The 27015-nt window shown below is 37.0% G+C and overlaps 1 protein-coding gene across 1 annotated transcript; it reads right to left on the bottom strand.

Annotated features, from left to right (window-relative positions):
• Window positions 1–704: 704 nt before the first annotated feature.
• Window positions 705–22393, bottom strand: ESD (esterase D). The gene is made up of 9 exons (XM_065896048.1): window positions 22336–22393; window positions 16535–16609; window positions 15847–15935; window positions 13472–13570; window positions 11913–12037; window positions 10755–10874; window positions 10051–10149; window positions 7926–8093; window positions 705–934 (listed from the first exon to the last, which is right to left on the bottom strand). Exons 2-9 carry the CDS (start codon window positions 16600–16602, stop codon window positions 854–856), a joined length of 849 nt encoding a protein of 282 aa, XP_065752120.1. The 5' UTR covers window positions 16603–16609; window positions 22336–22393; the 3' UTR covers window positions 705–853.
• Between the last annotated feature and the right edge of the window lie 4622 nt (window positions 22394–27015).

The raw sequence follows: 27015 nt of genomic DNA, 5'->3' as shown, positions 1-27015 counted from the left end.
ACTGCTGAGGTCCCAGGTTCAATCCCTGGTCATTGGGAGTGTCCATTTAAGTTTTTAAGGAACACACTTTGGTATTTACAAGTTCTTGGCGAGCTCATCAAGCTAAATTTCTGCATGTAACTAAAGGAGAATATCTTCTACAGTAACATATGAAACAAGTTTCCTTATCTAACTAATTTCAGATTGAATCTGGTATTTAATTCCAGTCTCTTGAGAGAGGTCCATAAACCAATGTCCACAAATCTATCTGACTCAACAGGTAAGAAAAGAAATATCATTGATTGGGCTCCGGAAATATGACTTCTAATCTTAGTTCTCACACAAATAACTGTGTAATGATGGGGAATTCATTTAACCTTTCTGACCCTACTTGCTTATTCAACAACTAACAAATAGTTATTCAATTCAGTGACTACTAGAAGCGCGCCAAGTGGTTGCTAGACACTAGGTGTGTAACAATGAACAGGAAGAAGACAGGCCACGCCTTCAGAGGCTCAAAGTCTGGAAAGGTGAGGAGTTTAGGCTAAACTACCTTTAAACTCTCTGTTCCAGAGTTAGCATTTAGTGATTTCAATGGGATTATATTCATATTCTGTGCCCTGAGGTCAACACAACAATGATTTCCAAATTACCTCGAGAAAACTGTGAAGTATTAAATATTTCCCATGTGAACACTGGTAAGGTAACTTTTTAAATCAGAAGCAGGTTTGATATATTTATTTAGAGGGTGATTCAACTACAGAATGAAGCATTTTTGGCACTACAAAATCCAATGTTTTAAAATCTTTTTTTCCTTGCCAGTCTGTTTATTACAATTTTATCATCCTGAAGAGATTCTCTTATCCGAAGCTTTTCAAGCATTCAGGTATTTTGCATGATGTCTGATGTGATCGGTAATAAAGGTTGCAATGAAGTAGTAGCTATGATCATAACCCTAGAAGACAAAATAGAGATAAGACATTTATCTACTATTCAGAAAAATCGATATTAGGTACATTAAATATATCTTGCATGTCACTTAATTTGCTTATAAATAATCAAACTGTCACAACATGTGGAAGGTTTATAATCAAAGTAAAGCTTATTACACTTGTACTTCAACATTTTCACTGAAAAAAGAGTAGTTGAAAAAAGTTCTAACTCAAAAAAGCAATGCACCACCCTCAATAAGGGAATGTTAAGATACAAAATAAGCACACATAAACAATACAGAAAGAACATGAAGAACGCCCAAATGCCCTATCACTGGGAAGTTAAACACAGCCATCATAAATCACGTTAAGAATTTGACCTCCTGCATGGTAAAAGCATATTGTACCTTTATCTGAGGAAAAAGGAATAATTCATTACACTCTGACATCCCTCAGCAATAAATCAAACTGGGTAAAAAGTCAGTAAACTTTTGAAAACTACCATGAAGCAGAGAGAAAATGTGCCAAGTAGTTGAGTTGAAACAGATTTCTATCTGGTCAAATAAAATCCTTGATAGGTAATCAATGGTAAATGGAGAGGCAATCCTTTCTCGGAGTGTCCTCTGAGTACAAAATAAGTAGCTCTCAAAGGAAAAAGAAAAGAAAAATAGGGTGGGAAGAATCAGAGAGTTAAAAGCCAGATAATTTGGGGGACAGCCCTTACCTTGCCAAAACACAATTAAAATACAAAATAGAATAATCTGAGAAAGATGAAAGTCTAAGATCGAGCGAATGGTCTCTGATGGGAGGAAAACGGAATTTTTCTAAGCACTTAAGAAACAAAAAAAACCTAATAAAAATATCACCTGGGTTTCAGGGAACAAGGTAAAGTCCCTAAGGTTTTGATGAATCAGTAAATGTTCTCTACCTCTTAGTTGGCAGGGGTATGCAGTGCGTATCTTGGGAACAGCAGTTAATAAAGAGTTCTAGTTTAAAATCATCAAAGTAACTTAAAAGCAATCTGTCTTCTATTTTCAGTGCCCAAACTGTGGAAGTGAATCTGACATGAATGTTGTCAAAATTAAGGCTGAGCCTTGGAACTCTTTGGTTTCATGTCCCTCGACGATCAGACCAGTCCCAGTTAAATTAGTTAAATTTAGAGCTGAAGGACAGTTTCTTACATAAAGTTAAAGAAAAGCATTTTCCACCATGGAATTCTTGAGTTGTTAAGAGGCTAAATATGCCCATGATTTTCAGGCCACAAGACCTGTGAAATATAGTACCAAGTACCCGCCATTTTTCACCGATGATAAGATGGATCTGACTGAAAACAGGTGTAGATGCCTCGAAACACTTGTTAACAGAGAGCCTAACGCGACTGACTATGCTGTATTTTCATGTTTAGTCGCACGTATGTTCAGTGTGGTGCAGTTTCAGGCACATAGTGGGTAGCCACTATTATTATTATTTATTATTATTATTATTTTATTAGAGAAGTCCCAGAGTAAACTAAAGTGACAACTTTGAGCTCTCAGGGGTGTATTGCAAGATAGCAGTGTATTTCACCTAAAATACAAAGCAAATGTCCTTCCACAATGATATTTAACTGAAGGTCTACCTTCATGAGAAAATAGAAAATGCCTGTCATGAGGAACCAAGAAAGATTTTTTAAAATATCAACATAAAGGCAAGAGAATACATTTGAATTACTGCCATTCTGGTAGATACAAGACGTTTATATAATTAGAGCTGACTGTGTCATTCTTGATGAGTTTCAAGCTCTGCTGGTCAATATTATTAAATGGGGGTAGCTCCCTTCATCGAATTCTTTGAATTGGTTTGTACATTAAGCAGCTTGTGTAACTACGTTCATTTAGTGACACTTGAAAGGGCCTTCATTTCCTCTTCTACCTCACACTTGAAATGGAAAAATCCTTGGTAGCAAAACTCTCTTAGAGTATAAAAATAAACGAACTCATTCTTTTATTCTTTGCTCAGTTCTCAAAAAAAGAAGCAGTGCTTCCGTGGCTATGTTGAACATTTATTCTAACAGGCAATATTTTCCTACATATTTTCCAGACCCAATTAGCAAAGCTCAGATATGAATTCCCGAGTTATGAAGTCTCCTCAGAGTACAAAGAAGATGGCTGAAAGCTGCTCATTTGTTTATTCAATAAGCACTTCCTGAGGGTTTATGTGCCAGGTAATGGTGCTAAGCATGGGGATACATATGAGTGAGAGAGCCCTGCACTTCTAGAATTCTGTGCCATGTTCGTACTCTTCTCTAACAGGCAGGCACAGAGGCCAAAACAACCTCTGAATCTTCAAAAAGCGCCTGAGACTTGAGAAGGTACTATAGCCTTGCTTCAATGTTGGTTTCTGGAAGTTTCCATTCGGTCTGAAACTGACAATGTTTCTTCACTATATTACTCCAATAACTGATAATAAGACATACTAGGCCTTTCCTCTTCAGACTAAGACTTGATCTGTGTATATTGGCTATCAGAATTCTGCTACCTTGTGTATTTTCAATTTAGATTCACTGAAGTGAAAATAGAAAAAGAAAAAATTATGAAGTATAATAAAAACCAAATTAATATCCCTATAGACTACACTTCCCCCTCAATTTTTTTTGACAGTTGATAGAAATGTAGATTGTGAGCATTTAACACCATTAAAAAGAGGAAAATGAATGAAGTTGGGTAAACCATGTACATGATTGCAATAATTTTTTTTTCCTCCCTAGATCACTTATTTATATTACCCACTATTATTTTCAGCTTATTTAATCCTTCACAGCTCCCACTTCATAAAGAAATACAGATCAACTGTACTTATAATCAAGTGCCCTCAGACCTGAGGTAATCTGAAGTCAATGGAAGTTGGCTTGAAAATCTGAAAAGTTGCTTCCCTGGAGCCAGTGCCCAGGTATGTCCATTCAGTCGCTCATTCAATTACAACAAACCTAAACATAATCTGCTTCAGACTGTGTAGTTCAGTTTTAACCTGTCCATGCTGGAAGGAAAGTGAACAGAAAATTGTGCCTGAGCTAAAAACTGTGACTGATGATTTCGATACTTTCTCACTTTTTTTTTTTTTTAAAGAATTGAATGCTTTGTACTGACTCTTCATTAAGTACAGACAACTACGTTTTTCAGTTGCTTGGGATTTAGTCATTTTAGAAATAAGTTGATTTATTTTCTGCCCCCAAGAATTTCATCAGTGTTCTAACTCTGTTGTTTTTATAACAAACTCTAGAGATTTTTCAGTCTTTGTTGGCAGGATGAAACTTGGTTGTTGGTGGTAACAATGAAATTTCCTGGCACAGACATAAGGGAAGCAGAAGAGGCAACAACGCCACTAGAGCCAAGAAGTTAACGTCATTTGGAAAAAACATGCTTTGTTACATCACTTAGGGTAATAGTTAATATAAACATACTATTATGTTTATAATCAAATTTATCAAGGTTGATTATTGATCTAAAACATGTAGTTCTGATGATAAGTGTTCAAATTAATCTAAAAAAATCTATTTCTATATGATGGATACCCACAGACAAGGTATACATAATGTATTGGTTTTGGACATATTTTCCCACATGATATATATGTATTGTGTACATGTTAAAAATATTAAGGAGATTAAAAGGACATCAGGGAGATTGCTAATATCTGCTGCATGAGATCTTAGCAAGTAGCAGCTTATGCACAGCTTCCCCTATGTCAGCTCTAATTCCATCCCTTGGCTCTTCAGGAGTACTGCTTTGCCTTGCTTTGGAATGGTTAGACAGATGCAAGGAGGATAGTATTTGCAATCAGACGACCTTGCTTCCAGGCCTGGTTCCACCACAAACTAGCTGTGTGACCTTACATAAGTAGGTTACTTTTCTGAGCTTGTCTCCTCATCTGTAAAACAGATGGCCAGGAGTCATGCATGAAAACCCATAGCAAATGTCATACTTAATGGTAAAATACTGAAAGCTATTCCTCTAAGATCAGGAATAAGACAGGATGCCCACTTTTATCACTTCTATTCAACATAGTACTGGCAGTTCTAGCCAGAGCAATTTGCAAGAAAAAGAAATAAAGGCATCCAAATTGGAAAGGAAGAGGTAAAATTATCTCTGTCCATAAATAATATGATCTTGTATGTAGAAAACCCTGAACTGCTAGAGCTAATAATTCAGCAAAAGCAGCAGGATAAAAAGTCAAACACAAAAATCAGTTGCATTTCTATATTCTAAAAATGAACAATCTGAAAAGAAAATTATGAAAACAACTCCATTTACAACAGCATCAGAAAGAATACAATACTTAGGAATTAACCAAGAAGATGAGCTACTTGTACAGTGAATAAATCACTGCTGAAAGAAATTAAAGAAGACACAATAAATGGAAACACATCCCAGGTTCATGGTCTGTTAAGGTGTCAAGACTACCCAAAGCAATGTATAGATTCAATGCAATCCCTATCAAAATTCCAAAGGCAATTTTTGCAGCAACAGGAAAAACCATCCTAAAATTCAAGTGGAATCTCAAGGGAGCCCAAATAGCCAAAACAATCTTGGAAAAAGAAGAAAAAAACCTGAGAACTCATGCTTCCAGATTTCAAATTTTTCTACAAAGCTACAGTAATCAAAAAGTGTGGTAACTGGTATAAAGACAGACATATAGACCAATGGAATAGAATAGAGAGCCCATAAATAAACCCTGGAATATATGGTCAAATGATTTTTGACAAGAGTGTTAAGCCATTCAATGGCGAAAGGATAGTTTTTTCAACAAATGATGCTGGAATCCACGTGCAAAAAAATGAAGTTGAATCCTTACCTAACACCATATTCAAAAATTAACTCAAATTGGATTAAAGACTAAATGTAGGTCCTAAAGCTATAAAACTAACTATAAAACTCTTAGAAGAAAACGTAGAACAAAAGCTTCATGACAATGGACTTGGCAGTGGTTTCTTGGATACGACACCAAAGGGACACGCAACAAAATAAAACATAGTCAAATTGGACTTCGTGAACATTAAAATATTTTGTGCATCAAAATACAACATCAACAGGGTAAAAAGGTAACCCACAGAATGGGAGAAAAATATCTGCAAATCATTTATCTGATAAGGGATTAGCATCCACATTACACAAAGAACTCATAAAACTCAATACAAACAGCATTCAATACAAAAAGCAACCCAATGAAAAAATGGGCAAAGGACTGGAATAGACATTTCTCAAAAGATATACAAATGGCCAATAAGCACGGAAAGATGCTCAGCATCAGTAAGCATTAGGGAAATTTAAATCAAAACCACATTACCACCTCACAGCCACCGGGATGGCTACTATCCAGGAAAAAAAAAAAAAGAAAGAAGAGAAAAGACATGTTGGGGAGGAGGTGCAGAAACTGGAACCCTTGTGCACTGCTGGTGGGACTGCAAAGTGGTGCAGCCGCTCTGGAGAACAGTAGGGAGGTCCCTCAAATAACTAAGACTAGAACTACCATATGACCCAGCAATCCCACTTCTGGGTATATAACCGAAAGAACTAAAAGCAGAATCCTGAGAGATATTTGTACACCCATGTTTATAGCAGCATTATTCATAATAGCTAAGACTTGGAAGCAACTTAAGTGGTCCCCTGACAGAGAACGGATAAGCAAAATTTGGTATATGCACACAATGAAGAGCCTTAAAAAGGAAGGAAATTCTGGCACATGAGACACGGATGAACCTTAAGAGGACTGTGCTACGTGAAATAAGCTAGTCACAAAAAGACAAACACTGTATGATTCCACTTATATGAGATCCTCAGAGTAGTAAGAGACACAGAAAGTAACATGGTGGTTGCCAAGGGCTGGGGGCAGGGAGAAATGGGGAGTTGGTATTTAATGGTAACAGTTTCATTTTACAAGATGAAAAGAATCGTGGAAATGAATGGTGGTGATAGCTGTATGACATTATGAATGTATTTAATACCACTGAAGTGTTCACTTAAAAATAGTTAAGGTGGTAAATTTTATGTGGTATTGTGGTATTTTAGCACCACAACAAAAAAAGTTGAAAAAACCCCAAAAAAACCCAAACAGGTGGATAGGCTAGGAATGGTCTCTCATCTGGTCATATAAGGCTAAAATGAGCTAATGCTGTGAAAACATTTTTGTAAACTGAAATATACCACATTACACATTGATCTAGATTTATTTGAACACTTATCATTATATGTTTTAGATCAATGTGCCTGACATATTACCCTTAAACATGAATAAAAATGTTTAAAAAAATCACAACCATGTATAATTTTCAGTGTTCACTTTTCATCCTGAAGTAAAAATTTTGTTTTTATTATGTTCTGAAGCTTATGAATACATAATTAAAAAAAAAAAGGTAGAATTTCTTTAATTATAGCTGTATTAGCATAGAGTTAAGTGAGTAGTGAATAGTCAAAAGTATTTTAGTCAAGGAAAATTTGCGAACCAATTGAAATTCAGTAATTATTCTTAAACAACTAGCAAGTAGCACAACAAATAGATTAGCACCTAACTCAAACAATATAAAGTGCGTGTGTGTGTGTGTGTGTGTGAGAGAGAGAGAGACAAATAATACACAGCTTCTGAGGCTAAGATGTGTACATCAAGTGAAGAGTAATGAAGGCGGAAGCTTGTCCTTTTATTTTACTGCAACAATAGTCGCACGTGTCAAGAAAGATATACCCGATAATGTTGACAATTAAGTACTATTCAAGCGTTAACTTCGTTTTATTTACTGATTTTACAGTGGGACAGAAAATTGTAAATACTTTTCACTGTCAAAAGCTTTCCTATTTCTATGGAATTTGGTCTTAGATATCATTAACTTAATAGGAAGGCTTTCATTTTAAATGTCTTATTATAATTAAAAAATACCTTACTAGAGGTAGCTTTTCAAATTCTAAAATAAAATTAAGAAGGTACTATGGAATCTTGTTATTTTTATAGTTAATTTAGAACAAGCTAAGGTTTCCTAGTACTTGCCTCTTGTAATCTGAAAACAACAGGGATTTTCTTTTCCGTACAGGCAGCTATGAAGTTATCAGGTAGTAGCTGTCCATCTGAAAGGAACTGGTCGTCTTTTCCTTGATCAATTAGTATATCCAACTGAGTACCTGGGCAGGCCTTCACAAGATGGGTAGCATCATAAGCCTATAAAAAGGGGAGAAATAATGAAAAATAAATTTGAAAGTGCCCAGAAAGATATTCTGCAGAATCCCCTATACTAGAACTGAATAGAAATTTAAAGTCATTTCAGCTCTAAGGCTGATTAAATTGAAAATATGCTTTTAAGTTGGCTTGTCTGGTTTTTATTTACAGGCCTTCAGAATTCTATCGTCAATTACAGCTTCTTCCCTACTTTCAACCAGTCCTAGACCAACGGCAAGAATTCTATATCTCAAGTATTCTTCATAGTATATAGCCTTTTTTCTTCCAAACCTTTAAGGTTTAATCACCTCTCAACTCCAAGAAAACCAATCTGTTTTCTTTGTAAATCCTTTTACAAACTGACTATTTCTTCTAACTCCATTATCTTTTTCTACTTCCAAATATTCTCTATTTCAAATAAATAGTCTATTTTTTGTCCCTTCTTTTTGACTAATTCCAGACATAAATCTCTCTTTTGCTATCTGCTGAATGGCACCAAATGTCTATCTCCAGGAACTTTCAGGAAGACTTGATTTGAACAATCTGAATCATATCAACAACTCAAATTTATTATGTGAGGAGCTGCCACTAGTTACAATTTTCTATTTTACCATCCATCTTTAAATATTGATTATTCATGTATATTCACTAATGACAACTTTTATGCATTGATCAAGACACACAAAAACCAAAAGATTTCCCCTTCTAAAGTAGCATGCTTTTTAAGACTTGCTTTTTTTAATCTTAAAAGGAGAGGGTGGAAGGACACCTATAAAGTCCAACTAGTTCTAAGTTCCACGATTTCATAATTCTGCATGGCCTCCTTATTCCAAGAGTAAATTAAATGATAGCCTAAACACTGCATAATTAAAATAGTAAAATCTACTGCCATTTGGAGAAAAATGATACAGATTCCTTTATAGGGTACCTCTCCCCTACTTCTCCCAATCAGTTGGTCTTTTACTCAAAACTTCTGTTAGACCATAAAGGCCCCTGTGGACGGGAAAGGGTCATCACCTTCTTGACATAAGATCTCAAAACCCCACACAAACTCTGCACATGGTGAGGACTCAAAACACTGAGGCACAAGCACCGTCAATGCACTGTCCCCAAAGTAACTAATAGTAATAATTTTCAGCATTCTTCCAATATAATAAAAATCTAAGACTAAGCAAAACAAAACTCTAATGACTAAAAGATGAACCTTCCAATTTGTCAGAATTTCAATGACCAATCTTAAATAAAATAGGGGTCCATGTGTAAATGACTTTGAATAAACAGCAATAAGACAAAAAAGGTTTTTTTCCCACTCGACGATTTTCTACTTGCTAACATGCACATGATGATGCGTTCGCCTGCAAAATATTCAAACTCTTGGTGGAGTTTTCAGATAGCCCATTTCTGCACAAGAGCAAATCAGTCTCAGGAAAAAAGGGCCGTTTTTATTTTCACTTAGAAGCATCTGCTCCTATGCGTGAAAAAGCAATCTTACTGTTGGAAATATTCTCATAAATGTATATTACATACACAATATCTATTTTTCAAAGCTTTGAAGTCTAGAATTTAAAATCCAAATCTGAGAGATGCTAGACTTTGAAACAGATACACAAAATAAAAAGCCAGGCCTTGGAGTTCTTATCATACAATTAAGCACACAGTTAATATGAGGTAAGTCTAAATTTAGTAATATGGGGTATTTTTTGTGATGTTAATTTAGAAAATAAACATATAAATGAATCATTAGCAGAAAAAAAATGTAGCCGCAGAATATCTCCCCTAATTCAATGCAATTGAAATACTGTTCTCTGTTGTTGTTTATTGTTATATGTATACACTTTAATTATTTTTTGATCTGAATCCTTAACTTGAGTAAGTTAAGAATATAACGTCTGTAGTGTGTAGCTTTTTAACAAATTTGAAAACTTAAGAATGAGTATGAAGACCGCCATCCAGTACCTACCTCCCATTTACTTTGATCTGTTCCCAAATATCCACTAAAGGCTTTTTTGCCCCAAGGACAGAGCACTGGGTTGCAAATTGGAGCAAATGCTGACACAGACTTCAGAAACAAACAAACAAAAAAATTAAAAACAAGTTTTATTTTGCTAAATTGAATATGAACAGGTATTTACAACTTGCTTAAAAACTCTGACTTGCCATGAAAATCCCCGTGACCAGTTTTCCTTTTGCTATATTATGGGCTTAGATTATATGCCTCTCCAAGATACCACATCCTTTGTGTGTTCTAATAAAAGAGCTACATTTTCATTAAATAAGGCACAAATGAAAGTTTATGTTCAGCGTTTCTACCCATTTTTTCCACTTAAAACAGTGGAATAATCAATTATTAATCAATAATAACTTTTAGGGAAAAAAAGCCTAGAAAACTATAGTTTGAATAGAAGCAATGAAAGCTGCTTTATAATACCTCTAATAGACCAATGAGAAACCACTGGGATAAAATTCCTATACTTCTGATTCTGTAGCACTGTATTGTATGGTCGAATTTAATGCTCTTTCCCCACAAACCCCTTGAAATTCCCAAGACTAGAAAAGTTTAGTCCCAATACTAAAACAACAGTATCTTAATTTCAATCTTTGAAAGTTCCTAATATTATACTATTCAAGAGAAATATCTGTCACTAGAAGCTTAGGTAATCTTACTTTGTATTTTCCGGGGTTCTTCAAAGCACAAATCAGAGCTCCATGGCCCCCCATGGAGTGGCCAAAAATAGACATCCTTTGGGGATCCACTGGAAAATTGGTATTTATGAGTTGTGGAAGCTAGAGAGAATTTAATAGTGGGACAAGAGATATGACAGAAATAAGTTTAGGCTTTCTCAAAGTCATCTAAAATAATCAATACTTCCAAATTCACAGTCTTAAAATGGTTCACACTAGTAAAGATTAAAAAAAAAGTCACACAGACAACGATCATTAATATATCACTGGAGAATATACGTTACATCTTCCTTAGAAAGCGACTTTAAGAAGATAATGCAGAAGGAAACTTTAAAATGTAAACTTTTGATCTAGTCATTTCACTTCCTGGAATCTCTTTCTAAGGGAAGAGTCCTTATGGGTAAAAAATTATAAACAAAGATAATCAATGCAGTAATACGTATTATGGTAAAAAAAATATGTAAATAGCCTCCATTAGAAAAAATTAAATCACAGCATATGACAGAATATTATACAATTATTAAAATTATGTTACAAATAGATCAGAATATTAGAAAATATTTATATAATTAAAAAAAGAAGAAGATAAAAATGTTTTACTATATATGAAAACTAGTCATAAAAAAATGTCTGGACTATACGAACATATAGTTGTTTGGGGTGACAGAATTATGGGTGATTAAAATTTTACGTTATCGTTTCTGAGTTTCTATGATGTGCACATTAACAGTTAAAATCATAGAAAAACGCATGAACTGTACACATATTAATAGAAGCAGTGCTTTACCACTTATCCTTTTTGATTTTAATCACTATGAAATATGTCTGGATGAACCAGCTGCCAGAAAATACAGTTTTTTCATACACTGTTTTCTTTGGATAACCTGGGTGGTGTATACAGGTGTCAGTATAATTATTAAACTCTTTAAAATTGTACGTAGTGTTCATTTAAATTGCAGAAAATAGTACTATAGTACTTGTAAACTTTGGAATTTTTACCAAGATAATTAACAAATATGGACCCAATAGATTCAACAATACCATACCCTAGTTTAAAATTCTCGGCACTGGAAGGACTTTGTGTCCCAAATCAAACTTTTGGCAGTCATCAACTAATAATTACACTGTAAATTAAATTACCTCCTCCGTTACATACGAGTACATTCTGTAGTTAGTTTTCCAAGGATCTTCAGTAGCATCCACGTAAAATCCAGCCCCAGTGCCGAAGTCCCAGGTCTCATCTTCTCCTTTAATATTGCAGCCACCTATTAAGGAAAAATCTTGTGGTTTCATCTACTCTGTAGTAATGGCCCATGTTTAATAACACACTTTAAAATGAACCTGAAATTTCACTTGCATTAGAGCTGTTCACCAAGTATTGTGGGCTCTCTGCGTTTTGGGGCACATACCTCCTTGCCCCCTTGAGTGCGGTCATGTGACTAGTTCTAGCCAATGAGGCAAGAGAGGGAATGGCCCTCTAGGCCGGGGTATTCACTGGCTTTCTTCACTGATGGAGCTCTCTCCTATGTATTCTGAACATATCTTTCCTCACTCTGTTTTACCTGTCAAAGGGCTTATACTCTTTTTATCTTTCAGAAATGCGTTGATTCCTTCTCTGATGCCCCTCCTCATTACCAACACTTCTTTACTTCTCTGTACCGCTGTGATCTTAGAAGGGAAGGGGAACAAATGCTTGTACTCAATTCACTATTTTGAACTGAAGATGTCTCCTTATGTACTTGGGAATCATTCCATCCCGTTTCCCCTATTTACCCATCCCCCAATGGGATTTTCTTATATTCTATTTTAACTAATTACATTTTATTTTATATCCTTGCATACAGTTAAAAGGCCAACCACTGGGATTCTGAATAAAATTATAGTGATACGTAATTTGATGGAAATGACCTCTTCACAATAGTCAGTCTACCCATCCAGGAATATGACATTCTTCCACTTACAACAATTAGGAAATTTTATGTTTTTTTAAAAAATAAATCTCCATACTTTAAAAGTTTATGCCAAGGCATTTTATATTTTTGATGCTCTTCTGAATTAAACATTTTATTACATTTCCTGTGACACATCTTACTTTTACATAATATGGATTGTGAAAGGAAATGCATTACTTCCAAGGCCAGCCATTCAACTTCCAGATAGTTTTAGCTACCATTTAAATTCCATTTCCTGACTCTTCTAGGGTCCCCAAACAAGTTTCAATTATCTGATGGATTGAATTCTCAAATATTTGATATTCTCATTTCTCTAATGTAAACATTATAATCATTTCTATTAAAACTAATACTTGTTTAACTGTATGACTATTTGATGACTAACAGAAATGAGAAAAGATAATTACCACATGACAAGGCAGTTTACCCAAGGAATAAAAAAAATTATTTCCTATGCATTGTAGGTTATTTTATATGATACATTATTAATTGAGTTGCTCAGTCTCTGTTTTAAAGGGCCTTAGTGTCTTAATCTGTAAAATGGGAATAGCAAAACTGTCCTCTCTCATAAGAGTGACGTTATGAGTAAAATTCAGTGAGGAAAATATACAGCATGGTATTTTAGAGTCATGATGTTGCTTGAAAGATTGATAAATAGCAAAAATATGAAATGAATTGTGCATTATTAGAACTTAAGTCTTAAGGATTTATATTTTTACAAAGGACCTCTGGAACAAGAACACTTACGAGGGCTGGTATCTGGAGCAATGACGACAAGGCCATGTTCCGAGGCAGCTTGATGATAACCAGATTTTGATATAAAATTTTGTTCTGTGCAAGTTAAACCTAAAGATCAAAAATATTGTTATCTCATGATATGCTGTGAACTGTGAACGGTTTATAAGCTTTAATCTTCTTATAACACAGAAAACAAGCTCACTTATTAGAAAGTTTTTTCTTTGTTTGTTTTAAGAAATAATGCTGAAAAAGACACTAAAGTTTCCCTTCTCATAAAATACGTAACAGTATTAATCCAAGAACTGTCTTAGGTTAAATGCTCCCATAGCTGTCCTTTGAAGGTCACTCACTAAAATTTCAATTACTGAAATCCTTTGGACCAGGTGTGTTTGGGAATTTAGAATTATTCAAACTGTAGAATGGCAATATGGCGCATTAAACAAATGTTATTACAACCCTAATGGTGTGTTATTCTTTTAACAAGAGATATGACTGCAGTAGCTCTCACCAGAAACAAAAGGTAAAAAGAACAGGAGAAAAGAATACAGCTTTGGACCATGAATCAGAAAACGTGTTCACTCTTTTATGTGACCCTGGGTAATATATAATTTCCCTGGTACTATGGTTTCCTATTCTACAGGTTACGTGATTTCTAAGAGCATCTTTAGCTACAGAATACCATGTTTCTAAAACAAACATGTAATGTGTTGTTGCTTTTGGCAATACCCTGTTCTTCTAGCAAAATTGGTTTGCTTTTTCCAATCAAAGAAATTAGTTGTTGAGTTAAAACTAGATAGGCACATCAGAAAGTCTACAAACAATAAATGCTGGAGAGGTGTGGAGAAAAGGGAACCCTCTTGCACTTTTGGTGGGAATGTAAATTGATACAGCCACTATGGCACAGTATGGAGGTTCCTCAAAAAACTAAAAATAGAACTACCATACAACCCAGCAATCCCACTACTGGGCATATACCCAGAGAAAACCATAATTCATAAAGAGTCATGTACCACAATGTTCATTGCAGCACTATTTACAATAGCCAGGACATGGAAGCAACCTAGGTGTCCACTGACAGATGAATGGATAAAGAAGATGTGGCACATATACACGATGGAATATTACTCAGCCATAAAAAGAAACGAAATTGAGTTATTTGTAGTGAGGTGGATGGACCTAAAGTCAGTGAAGTAAGTCAGAAAGAGAAAAACAAATACCGTATGCTAACACATATATATGGAATCTAAAAAAAAAAAAAAGGATGGTTCTGAAGAACCTAGGGGCAGGACAGGAATAAAGACGCAGACAGAGAGTGGACCTGAGGACACGGGGAGGGGGAAGGGTAAATTGGGACGAAGTGAGAGAGTGGCATGGACATATATACACTACCAAATGTAAAACAGATAGCTAGTGGGAAGCAGCCACATAGCACAGGGAGATCAGCTCAGTGCTTTGTGACCACCTAGAGGGGTGGGATAGGGAGGGTGGGAAGGAGATGCAAGAGGGAGGGGATATGGGGATATATGTATACATATAGCTGATTCACCTTGTGATACAGCAGAAACTAACACACCATTGTAAAGCAATTATACTCCAATAAGGATGTTAAAAAAAAAACTAGGTAGGCACTTAATTTTTACCTTTTAAAATGAAATACTATTCTCATTTTTAAAGACTGGTATTTGGGGCATATCTTTGAGGAAACATACATAAGGGAGGATTTAAATCAAAGTTATAAGAAGCAATTTTAAAGAAACAAAAATAGAACGCTATGACATAATTTGGTTTCTATGAGTCTCTTATAATGTCTGCTTCTAAAGATGAAGTGCCAATGTCTTGTGAAAGAAAAGTTAGCATAGAGGTTCAAAATTACTCTCTCACAATCCATTCAAGAATCTTTAACATTCACCTCTGATTAAGAAGCATTAGTATTCTTTTGTGATGTTCCAGATTGTAGCCAGAGAAGGTGAGTCCAATTAAAATATTTCCGAGAACACTGCAAGAAGTTTCTTGGCTGTGGTTTCTAATTAGCATATCACAGGTGCCCTGGTTTTACCTAATACTGTTCTATTTGAGTGGTAAAGTCTCTAAGAAACACTTCAGTAGGAACAAAGTAAATAACTTTTCTAAGCTCTTGTCACTGAGTCTAGAACTTTATATTCTCTGCTGAATTACTTGGTCTAATTGAAAAAGAAGTATAATAAATGTAATTCAGTAGGTCTGAAATTATTCTTGGGATAAAGTAAGAGTAGACTATGACAGGCTCCTAAAGTCTTTTATAAATGGTTCAGAAGGCACACCAATAAGTGAAGATTAAAGAATAAGATTAGCTAGTTAAAAAGAAAAAGAAACTCCTTTATAAAACTCAAAGGCAGAACACTTACCAGACAGCCAATATAGTGCAGGGCATTTTCCAGTTTCTGCCTTTGGTGGTAAATAGATAGCAAATTTCATTTTGCATTTCAGTTCAACACTGTAATTTTAACAGTCATACATACAAAAAAAATCAGTTGCCCTGATTGTCATCAGTCAAGACAGAAACATAAAATAAGTGATTTAATGTCCAAAATAAGTGATTCCACCAACATTTAAGGAATATACCATAGCCCTTAAAGAAAGAATGAGGCCAATTTAGCATACTGATCTATTGATATTAACCGAACTGAGCCTATGCTGTGCCTGGTACACAGTCATTCTGAGCAGGCTGAATTAAAAGAATAAATGTAACACCCTCAATGCAGCACTAAAATTATTAAAAGAAAAATTGTTTCTAAAGAGATATATGAAATAATAAATCAGCTTTTATAAAAAATGAATTCTAAAGCTCTTAAACTACATGTTTGTTCATGGGCACTGAAATGCATCACGTCCTTAATTTGCTTTTTACCACTAAGAGTTTATTACCATCACCAATATCAAAACTAGATAAGATAAAGCTGATAAAAATCACAGGTATTTTCTACAGGTAAACAGTAATTCAGGCAACAGAGATCTTTCATGGGCTTATTTAAAGAATCAAATAGACGGAAGCAGAATTAGAGATATCTAAAATTGTATCTTCTTAGTAGTTACCTGTCATGTTCGAAAACTTTCTGCAATCCCCCAAAGCACTTGTTGCTGGAAATCTGTTTCAACGCCATTCTTCTCCTATTAGTGAAGATTAATCTCATTAATTTCTAGAGAATCAGTTCCTAAAAAATTTGAAACAAAACTAACTGTTTTTGGGATAAGTTATCTAAACATGCAACTGTCTGCCACCCTGAATTTTTTTCACATGCTAATTTCCTCTCATAAATAATATTATGAAACTAATTTTGATACTTACACTTGGTACTCACTTTAGGAAACTTTAGTACTTTGGAATGTCATTACTAATTTATTAACAAGCTTTTTTGTCTGTATGACTGTGGACTGCCCCAAATTCTTTTTATTTATTTTTTTGGCTGTGTGCGTGGCATGTGGGATCTTAGCTCCCTGATGAGGGATCAAACCCATGCCCCCGGCAATGGATGTGCAGAGTCTTAACCACTGGACTGCCAGGGAAGTCCCTTTCCTTTTTACTTTTTTCCAAATTCTTTTCAGAAAGAGGCAGAATATAAATAAGTTACTAACTTTAGCTTAGAAGATTAAAAATTGTTAATAGTTTACCAGTTAACTAACAAAGGAGGCAATGGTATGACATTATGGTTGATATTAGAATGGGAGGAAAATGGTATAACAATAATGATTTTGAAAATAATAACAGGTAACATTTACTGAACACAGTGTCACAGGCACTTTCCTACATGTTGAACGAGATCAAATTACTCATCCTAGGAGAGTGTTTCTGAGAAAGTGATATACAATTTTCAGATCAACATTTCTCCTTTTAAAACAAACCAGCAAGTAAAACAAAACCCTGTCCTGAGTGAATTAAAAGTACAGCTTGTCATGGGGAAATTTTGAAGTTTAGTACTTCTTTTCTCTCCAACACATCTTTAAAGTTTTCACAAATAATTTTAAACTTAAATGTTAAAATACCACACATTATTAATTTTTAATAATAAATACCAAAAAAACTGGAACACCATCTTTATGGTAAATACCTGTTGAGTAAAGAGAAACCAGACTGATTCTGATTTGTATCTCTCGAGGAAGGATTCCCTTCCCCTCCTTATTACAAATCACTAAATCGTACAAACTAAATAAAAACTCCTCAGATACCAGGCACAGGTATTACCTCTCTGGTGGTCTTCTCAGTGAAATGTTCTACTGTACACTGATCAGTTGTGGTGTTAAGGTTACTCTAAAAAGATACATAGCAATAATCTTAGGAAGCTTATTTTGGAAACACCTTTGCAAAATTCTAAATAAGATTAGTTTCAATCCTACGTTTAAGTAATCTCCTCAATAAATCCAAATACTGAGCTTTGCATTGGAAATGTGGGATGTGAACCAGAAAGTCTGACATCAGAGCCCCTACTCTCCTGCTATGCTTTCCTGCCTCCTGAGAGGGTTTTTAAATACTCACAGAAAAGACTAATTTTATAGCATTAGGGTATTACAATTACAATTATACACAGAGGTAGAATTACCTTCTATTCACAGGTTTATGCTTTTAACCTTCAAAAGACCAATTTTTAAACAAACTGCCCACAAAATGTTATTAATTATTGAATATTAACTTCAGCTATTCTTGTTTATGACACTATCTTAAATAATGAATTAACAGAGATAGATGTATACTTTTAAAATATATACACATGAGACCAAGGAAAAAAATTTACCTGAATTATTCTTAAAGGAAATCCTATTTTTTTAGATCTAGCAGGGACTATGTCTGCTTTCCCAAAACATGGTACACTGAGCATATATCTAGTACGTGAGAGGTACCTAATAATTATTTGTTGAATTAATGAATAAATTTTTAACTTCTAACTACCAATTATGTGAAAGTTTTTAAAATTAGCTTATTCTTTACCTCTATTGTTTTTATAGTTTGTTATTCATCTATTTTGGTAATCCGTAACTAGTCTATTTCTTCTGCTCTTTGAATGTTCTTAATTAAAATTCAAAATCAAACACTTTCCATTAGGCCAGAGAAAACAAAGTTAAAATACTGTTTTTTAAATTGGTAGAATGAATTAATAAAAATAAAATCAAAGCTTTTAAAGTTTTTCTTCCCCCTAACTACCCATTTTAGAAACTATCTTCAATTGTCAATTAAGAAAGTTGGGCTCGATAAAAAATAAGACATAAGCTAAGAACTAGATATGATATACTATGATATATGAAATGATATACTAGGTGATTACATTTTTCACTAAAATTTTTCTATGTGAAAAATAGAATATTTTAAACCAAGTTACTAGATTTTTCATTCAACTTCCGAAGTAATACATAAAAATAAAACTTTAATGTACCTGTCCAATTACTACTTGCTTTTTTATCTGCACCAAAGGGTAGATGATCCTGAAAAAAAGATCAAATGGTGTAGAAATGGGACATACTTTTCACAACAAAGGTTATACAGACATGTATAGTACACTACACATTCTCAACAGAGACATCTTCCTCTTGTGAGGTAGATGACTACCTACTCTGGGTATGGCAGTGTCAAAAGGGCAGCTGATGGGACAGCACCATCGCTTTGCCTCGGCCCATAATCTAAGTACCTTAACACCTATTTTGCCACAAGGCCTTGTGTTTGGTTAAAAACTTCTCCTGGAATAAGAGTCCTATGAAGACAGGTTTTTTTTTTCTTTTAAATAAACAGAAAACGTTTTAGATTGCAATTTGAAAGTACGAGATACAGTCAACTGCTGAGAGTGAAGAAAACAGGAGTGGAGACGAGAAAAGCAGAGAAAGATAAAAAGAAGCCTAGACTCATCAGCTAAGGGTTGTAGGTCAAACGTGTAACGCGGGGAGGATAAAGAAGGAAAGAGATGACGGCTTAAGGACTACTGGGTTGACTGGCTAGAAAGGACGAACTGGTGAGAAAACTGACTGGGCTTATGAATGATGGTGAAGTTACTGATACACAGAAATAAACAAACAAACAAATAGAAATGTACATAGTAGTGTGCACCAAATGACACCAAATGTGTCATTTGTCTGACACGTTTCATTTTGGTTCTAGAACAGATTTTGGGGGAGAAACGAAGTTACAGAGTAGAATAGAATAATAAAAAACACCCTCCCCCAAGGAAAACCAAAAACAAAGGCAAAAAAAATTTCACAGTGCCAGTCTTCCTAGAAAGTCAATGAAATGTACATCAATATTCTTCAGAGAACAAAGTTTCTCTCGATGCATGGTACATGGAAAGCCAATGAGGTAAAAAGTATCAAAGTCATCTTTATTCACAAAGCATCCATTCCCCCAAAAGGCTAAACTGTCAAATCTTACTTTTCTTCCCTTTACTTATTGAAGTTAAGTGTTATTTATCTCCAGCAATCTGTGTTCTTTGTATTTCACCCATTCTTTCCTTCTTCCCATAAGCCTCAAAAGTTTTCTATCTATCTCTACCTGGGTTTTTGTTCTCATTCCCTCATGGACTTTGATCCATTTCTCCATCTGCAATGTGTCCCACCCCACTGGCTCTCGATAACCTACACAGGCCTTCCCAACATCAGCCGATTATGGAACTGCTGACCATCACTTCCTTGTTCAAATTCTCTCCTCCGTGAAAAAACAGGATTCCATTCCCTAAGTTTCCGCTCTATTTTTGCCTTGAAACAATATAAATCTGCCTCTCTTGATTCAATCGTTCTCAGGCATTGGTGCCAGAATTTAAATTTCTTGCTGGACCCTTCTCACAGGATGTGCCACAGGCTAGTAAAACTCAACGCATCTAAAGTCAAGCTTCTGTCTCCTACCTTCAAACCAAGTGTTTCTATTCCTTTTTTTGCTTCTCTTTTCATCTATGCCTGTCTTGCCCAACCTACATTTGAAATGTCTTAAAGTTACCCCGTCTCTGAATTCCCACTGCCACCATCCTAATTATACACAAGAAATTAAATTTTCCTTCCTACTTTGTTTGCTTCTTGTGTGTCTCACTAAAATCAATCCTGCATTGGAGGCCTAGGGCTTTAATCCATTTAACTTACTGCTCAATGGATCCCTATACACGACACATCTTCAGGCCTAACATGGTCTACTTGGAATTACTAGTCAATTAAATTTATTTTTAATTTTATTTTAAAAATTGTGATTAAAAAACACATAACATAAACTTTACTGTCTTAACCATTTTTAAGTGTATAGTTCAGTAGTGTTAAGTACATTGTCAATTTTAAAACATGGTTAGCTTGCCCACATTAACTAGCAGATGAAAAATGCTTGCCCAGGGCTTCCCTGGTGGCGCAGTGGTTGCGAGTCCGCCTGCCGATGCAGGGGACGCGGGTTCGTGCCCCGGTCAGGGAGGATCCCACATGCCGCGGAGCGGCTGGGCCCGTGAGCCATGGCCGCTGAGCCTGCGCATCCGGAGCCTGTGCTCCGCAACGGGAGAGGCCACAACAGTGAGAGGCCCGCGTACAGCATAAAAAAAAAAAAAAAAAAAAAAAAAATGCTTGCCCACTTCCAGGATGCTGCTACAGGTGTCCAGAACTAATCCCGCTCTGCTGTCAGGGCAGTAGTTGAAAACCAATAAGTCATTGAAATGGAAGATAGTGTCAATAATTATGCAATTTTTTAAAAGCTTGATGCCATTAAAACTTCAGAAAATTGAAACTATGAACTGACAAAAAGGATGAGCAGCACTCCATATATACTTTGGTCACATTATTAACTGTACTATGCATAATCGCTTTTCCTTCATAATTCACATGGCTTGCCCATACATGAATTTTTAATCCACCCTGGGGAAAAACATAGCATCCATGAACTCCAAGCACCTTAACTTAGCTCTCAAAATTGTCTTCAATGGTCCCACAGTATTTTTCTGGCCTTGTTTTCTGTTATCTTAATTTAGTCAAACTCAATTATGTATAATTCTAGCATAGCCTGGATGTTTCTACTGGGTGCCAAGGTACAATGGTTTTTTAGAGCAGGTTGTGGAGCCAGACCCTCCAGGTTCAAATTCTGGCTTCACCACGTACTATACACGGTAGTTCTTTGGTAGTAGTGGTCGTGACTTCGGGCAAACTATGTCATCTTTCTATGCCTCATTTCCCCATCTGTAAAGTAAGGATATTAATAGGATCAGTTTGATAGGGTTGTTCCCGGGACTGAGTTAATTCACGTACTTCGAACACTGCTGGCCATGATACGCACACAAACGTTAGCTATTATTATTCTTGCAACCTCGAATGCCCTCCAAGGTCCGCGCAAATGCCATCGCCCTGACGACCCACTCACAGACGACCGCCAGACTGACTACACAACTGACACCGCATTTACAAATACGATCAGCCTTCCAAAGTGCTTGCAAGCGTGTGCGGAGAAGCGGGATCCCCAGGTGCCCGGGCCCCTGACCCAGGCGCCCGTGGAGGCTGCGAACGCTTTGGGGTCTGTTTCCTCCATGAGCGAGGTACCCATCCACCTGATGCAGGAACAGCTACGCAAACGTAGTGGGGTATTTGATAAACCGGCAGATGCCCTCAGAGACCTCACGCCCGAGCGCCCCGAGTTACACATTCTTGGAAGCTCAATGAGGAAAAGGGATCCGGGAAGAGGCCGAGCCTCGGGACAAAGTCCTCGGCTCAGCGCCCCTCCCTCGGCCTCCGGCCACGGCTCGTCGCGCTCCGGGCCCGGATCCGCGTTCTTCGCGATCGCACCCACGCGACTCGCCGCAGGCCTCAGCGTGCGCCCCGACCGGGCCCCGCCGTGTCACCGGGGCAGCACGAGACCCAGACGGGCCGAGGACATCCGGGCCTCTGTCCAGACCTAGCCTTACCTCGGGCCGCGTAGGGAAGAGGAGCAGCAGTCGTAAGGGAAAGGCGGGGCCTCATCATGGCCGCCAGGGCCACCGCCTCGGCCCCGCCCCTCTAGGGTCCGCCCCCTCTAGGCCCGCCCACTCCGGGATCCTAACTCCCGAGCCCCTTCTCCTCAGCCCCGCCCTTCATCGGTTCCGCCCCCCACTGTCCCCGCCCCCTCCCTCGCCTCGCACTTCCCCGCAGCGCTTTGTGGGCGGCTTCTCCTTTTCTTGACGCGAGTCCTACGTCAGGGAGCCGCCGTCCGCCTTGGCCCAGACTCTTACCAGCGGGGGCAGGATAAGGCCCAGGCTTGAATGAACGTGAGTTCTGGCACAGCTTAACTCGTGGAAAATGTTTCCACCGTAGCCTTTTGAAGTTATTTAGAAACCAGGACATAATTTCAAACCTCCTCCCCCTCGCCAGCCCCAGTCGTTCCAGTTCACCTACTTGGTAGCTGGAATGAAATAGGAGCCATTTAAAAATCTCCAGTGCTGGAAACATAGTAGAAGCTTCCCCAGTGTCCTCTTTTCTCCCTTCTCTCAATGTTAGTTGAATTGAGCAATACATTGTAGGTTGCTGACTTACAACAGATGCTCACCCTTTTGCTTCTGTTGCCTGATTTAACGAAATTGTCAGTGTACTTTGCCTGTTGAGAAAGTTAAACATGATTACCAAAAAAAATTTTTTTAACCAACAGCTAGATAGACATATTGTAAATGACATCTTCTGAAAGACAAGGCTGGTTTTGTGGGCATGCAACCTGTCCAGTGGAACAGGACCTCAGAAAGACGCTGAGGTCCTAGTTTCTTTCCTGTGCCACATTATTAATAAATTCTGAAAGGGCCCACATATTTCCATTTTGCACTGGGCCCTGCAAATGATGTGGCCGATCTTCTGAAAGGAGTGGTAGGTGAAGTGACCTCTATTGGAACCTATGTTATAAATATGGATGCCACTCAGGAGACTACCTGTCAGCATTTGTCCCCGTGGCCCAGGCCTATTTGGCCATAGTGACCTATGGACTGAACTAATCTGTGGAGCTGTGGATCGACTGGAATTCGGGCTGAAGGTAGCATTTATTTAATCAAAATAATATTTTTATTCTGAGGAAGCATTGAAATGAAAAATTCATTTTACTTTCTACTATTTTTTTAAATTAATTATTTAAAAAAATTTATTTTATTTATTTTTGGCTGCGTTGGGTCTTGGTTGCTGCCTGCGGGCTTTCTCTAGTTGCGGCGATCCGGGGCTACTCTTCCTTGTGGTGCACTATTTTTTAATACAAGTCACTGAAAATGGAATTTTCTTCAAACTGAGTTTCACAACTAAAATAGAATACCCAAGTTTGCAAGTTATTTAGAACTGATAGGAAATATTTGGAGAAGCTTAAAGGGGATTTATTTAATAAATTGATTGCTCTGGGGTGCAGACTAGCCTAAGAACTGTGAGATCAAGCTTTTACTGAAAGGTTCTTGTGTTGATACAGTGTGATGATAACCGGAAGTAAAATTTTAAATTTATTTTACTCAACATAAATACAATTATAATATATAGCTCCAATAAATTTCTGTTTCTTCTTTAATATTATATATATAATTTGAAAAGATATAAGTGTGCACCCCCCATATTCATTGCAACATTATTTACAATAGACAATACATGAGAACATCCTAAGTGTCCATCAATGGATGAATGGATGAAAAAATGTGAGATTTTATGTATATGTGCACAATGAGATATTACTTAGGGATATTACTTTCTTATCCTTAAGAAAGAAGAAAATCTTGCCATTTGTTACAAGATGAATGAACCTGAGGGCATTATGCTAAATGAAATAAATCAAAGACAAGTAGTGAATCATGTCATTTATATGTAGGCTCTGAAAAGCAGTTCAACATGATGACATAGGAAGAGCCTGAACTCACCTCCTCCCAGAGACACACCAAGTCTACAGCTACTTATGGTACAGTTCACTCCGAAAAAGAAGTGAAAATTAGCTGAGTAACTCCTTCACATCAGCAAACACATCAAAGCAGGTAGGAAAGGCTGAGACAGAGTCTCACCATAAACCCAACCCCTGGCATGGCAGCCCGCAATCCCAAGGGACCTCACAGACCCTGAGCTTCTCCCCAGGAATGAAGGGTTATCCCCTGCTTCAGGCACTCCAACTTTTAAGACCTGCAACTGAAAAATGAATCTCCCAAACATCTGGCTTCGAAAACCATGAGAGCCAAAAGGCTGTTCTCCTCTCTTTCTTAATATCTCAACATCCCCAAATTGATACCACTTTCACCTTACCTGTCTTTCACTAATTTCAAAGCTTCACAAAGTAAAACTTACATATTCCCACTTTCATGATTTCAGTTAGATTCATCCCAAGGTCTAATAAATTTTAATTATATTATTAAATACAGTATTGATTGTATTAATACAAATATATATTTGAAAAGAACACTTAAAATATAGAAATTAATAAAAATTAAATCACCAATAATCCTAGTATTTAAGAGAGAAATTCATTTAATTTTTCTGATAGGTCATTTTGTTACGGACCAGGTTTCTTGGCCTTCTTTTTTTTTTTTCTTTGTTTTTTTTTGCGGTACGCGGGCCTCTCACTGCCGTGGCCTCTCCCGTTGCGGAGCACAGGCTCCGGACGCGCAGGCCCAGCGGCCACGGCTCACGGGCCCAGCCACTCTGCGGCATGTGGAATCTTCCCGGACCGGGGCACGAACCCACGTCCCCTGCATCGGCAGGCGGACCCCCAACCACTAAGTCACCAGAGAAGCCCTTGGCCTTCTTAATCAATAGAAATTGATCAGAGGCCAGACAAAAAATTCAGGCAAGGCATTATTGGGGCCCCTGCTGCAGCAGGGGAGAGTGAGAACAAACAATGGTTTCCCTCGCTTGCTGGCTCCCTGAGCGGGGTGGGGGTGGGGGTGGGGAGAGCTTGTTCCTTATATGGGGTGAGGGTAGGGGTGTGTCCAGGGGTCGGCCGGAGGGGTGGCTTAGGTGTTTTGCCCACTGCTTAGGTGGTGTTGTGTGCAGGGGGCATGTGCAGTACCCTGCTTTTGCTCCCAACCCCCTGCTTTTGTTCCAGACTCTTCAAAGGTGGCAGCTGGGTTTTTTGGTCTCTGTATCTTTTGTCCAAAATTTGCCCTAGCTGCAGCTTGCATGCAGTTATTTTTAGTCCCATATAGTTTCTTTGTATTTTGTTGCTTAAAGAGAGGTGTGTCCAGGTGGAAGCCTTGCAGCACTGCAGCATGGGTCCCAGGTCCCGGCCTGTCTCTCTATCTGATCATTTAAAGTTTGAAAACAGTTGCCTGAAAAACTTTTGTGGCTGACAAATTTTTGGAAGCAGTAGTGACACCTTTTTCACTTTCTAACATGAATATTTAGACTTTTTAAGTTTTTAAGATAAATTTTAATAATTTATGTTTTCCAGAAAATCTCTTTTACCCAGGTTTTATATTTTTTGTAGCATTTTATTTAAAAAAATAAAAATCTCCATGCCTGTGGTTATCACACTTTTCCCCTTGTTAGTGCTGAGTGTTTGGGTTCTTTCTCATTTTAGCTTGCTTCTTTCATTCAGAGATGATTCTTTTTAGTTGCCCTTTCCAAAGAACGATACTTAGATTTGTGTATGAATTTTTTAAATGGAATTTTAAAATGTATTCCTACAAGAGGGATTATTGGGTCAACTATTTTGAAGATTCTTACTATTCTTGAAATATACTGCCAAATTGCTTTCTAGAAAGTTCCTAAGATTTATGTGCAGTGTTTGTTTATTTTTATTTCTCCCTTTCATATATTGGTCATAACTGCCAATTATACCTCAATAAAGTTGGAAAAAAATAAAAATAAATAAAAAACAGACTAGGGTCATATTATATGTATTGTTCTAAAATTCCCCATCTTTTCTTTTTAACAGCTGTATAGTGTTTCATTCTGTGCATATACCATATTTTATTAAACCAATACCTTATTGCTCTGGTTATCAATGCTGCATAAAAATGACTCTAAAACTTAGTCATGTGATATATCATTTTCTTGCACTCACTCAGTGAATTCAGACAGAGCACAGTGGGGATGTCTTGTCTCTGATACATGATGTCTGGGGCCTCAGCTGGGGAGAACTAATAGCCGAGGTGACTCAGTAACTGGGGAATGAAATCATCAGTAGACATTTTTACTTACCTGCCTGGTGGCCGATGCTGGCTTTTGTCCAGAGCTCCTACCTCTCCATGTGGTCTGACTTCTTCACAGTATGACAGCTAGAGGGTAGTTGGACCTTTTACATGGCGGCTGAAGGCTCTAAAAGGGATTGTCCTGAGAGGATCAGGCAGAAGCTGCATACCCTTTTCTGGCCACTTTTGCGTTCTATTGGTCACAGTAGTCAGAAGCCTTCCTAAATTTCGGGAGAGGGGACATAGACCCCCATCTCTTGATGTGTCAAAGAATTTGTGGATGTGTTTTAAAACCACCACACCTATTATGAACATGTAGACTCTTTATGGTTTTGTTCATTACAACAATAGAACAATGAACATGTACATAGTGTATCTGTGTGTACACTGCAAGGATTCCTACAGGGAATATTTCCCATGAACAGGGCATGCACATTTAGAATTTTGGTAAATCTACCTAATAAGAGTCCTACAAGA

The sequence above is a fragment of the Phocoena phocoena genome, chromosome 18 (genome assembly GCF_963924675.1).
Source record: "Phocoena phocoena chromosome 18, mPhoPho1.1, whole genome shotgun sequence".
Classification (NCBI taxonomy): domain Eukaryota; kingdom Metazoa; phylum Chordata; class Mammalia; order Artiodactyla; family Phocoenidae; genus Phocoena; species Phocoena phocoena.
This window is presented reverse-complemented; position numbering and strand designations above follow the sequence as displayed.

Excerpts from the sequence above, each read along its gene's own strand:
- ESD (XM_065896048.1), bottom strand. The coding sequence starts at position 16,602 with ATGGCGTTGAAACAGATTTCCAGCAACAAGTGCTTTGGGGGATTGCAG. Across the intron at positions 12,038-13,471 it reads TGCTCCAGATACCAGCCCTC|GTGGCTGCAATATTAAAGGA; the intron begins GTAAGTGTTCTT and ends TTTCCTTAATAG. Across the intron at positions 8,094-10,050 it reads CAGATCAAAGTAAATGGGAG|GCTTATGATGCTACCCATCT; the intron begins GTAGGTACTGGA and ends CCCTTTTTATAG.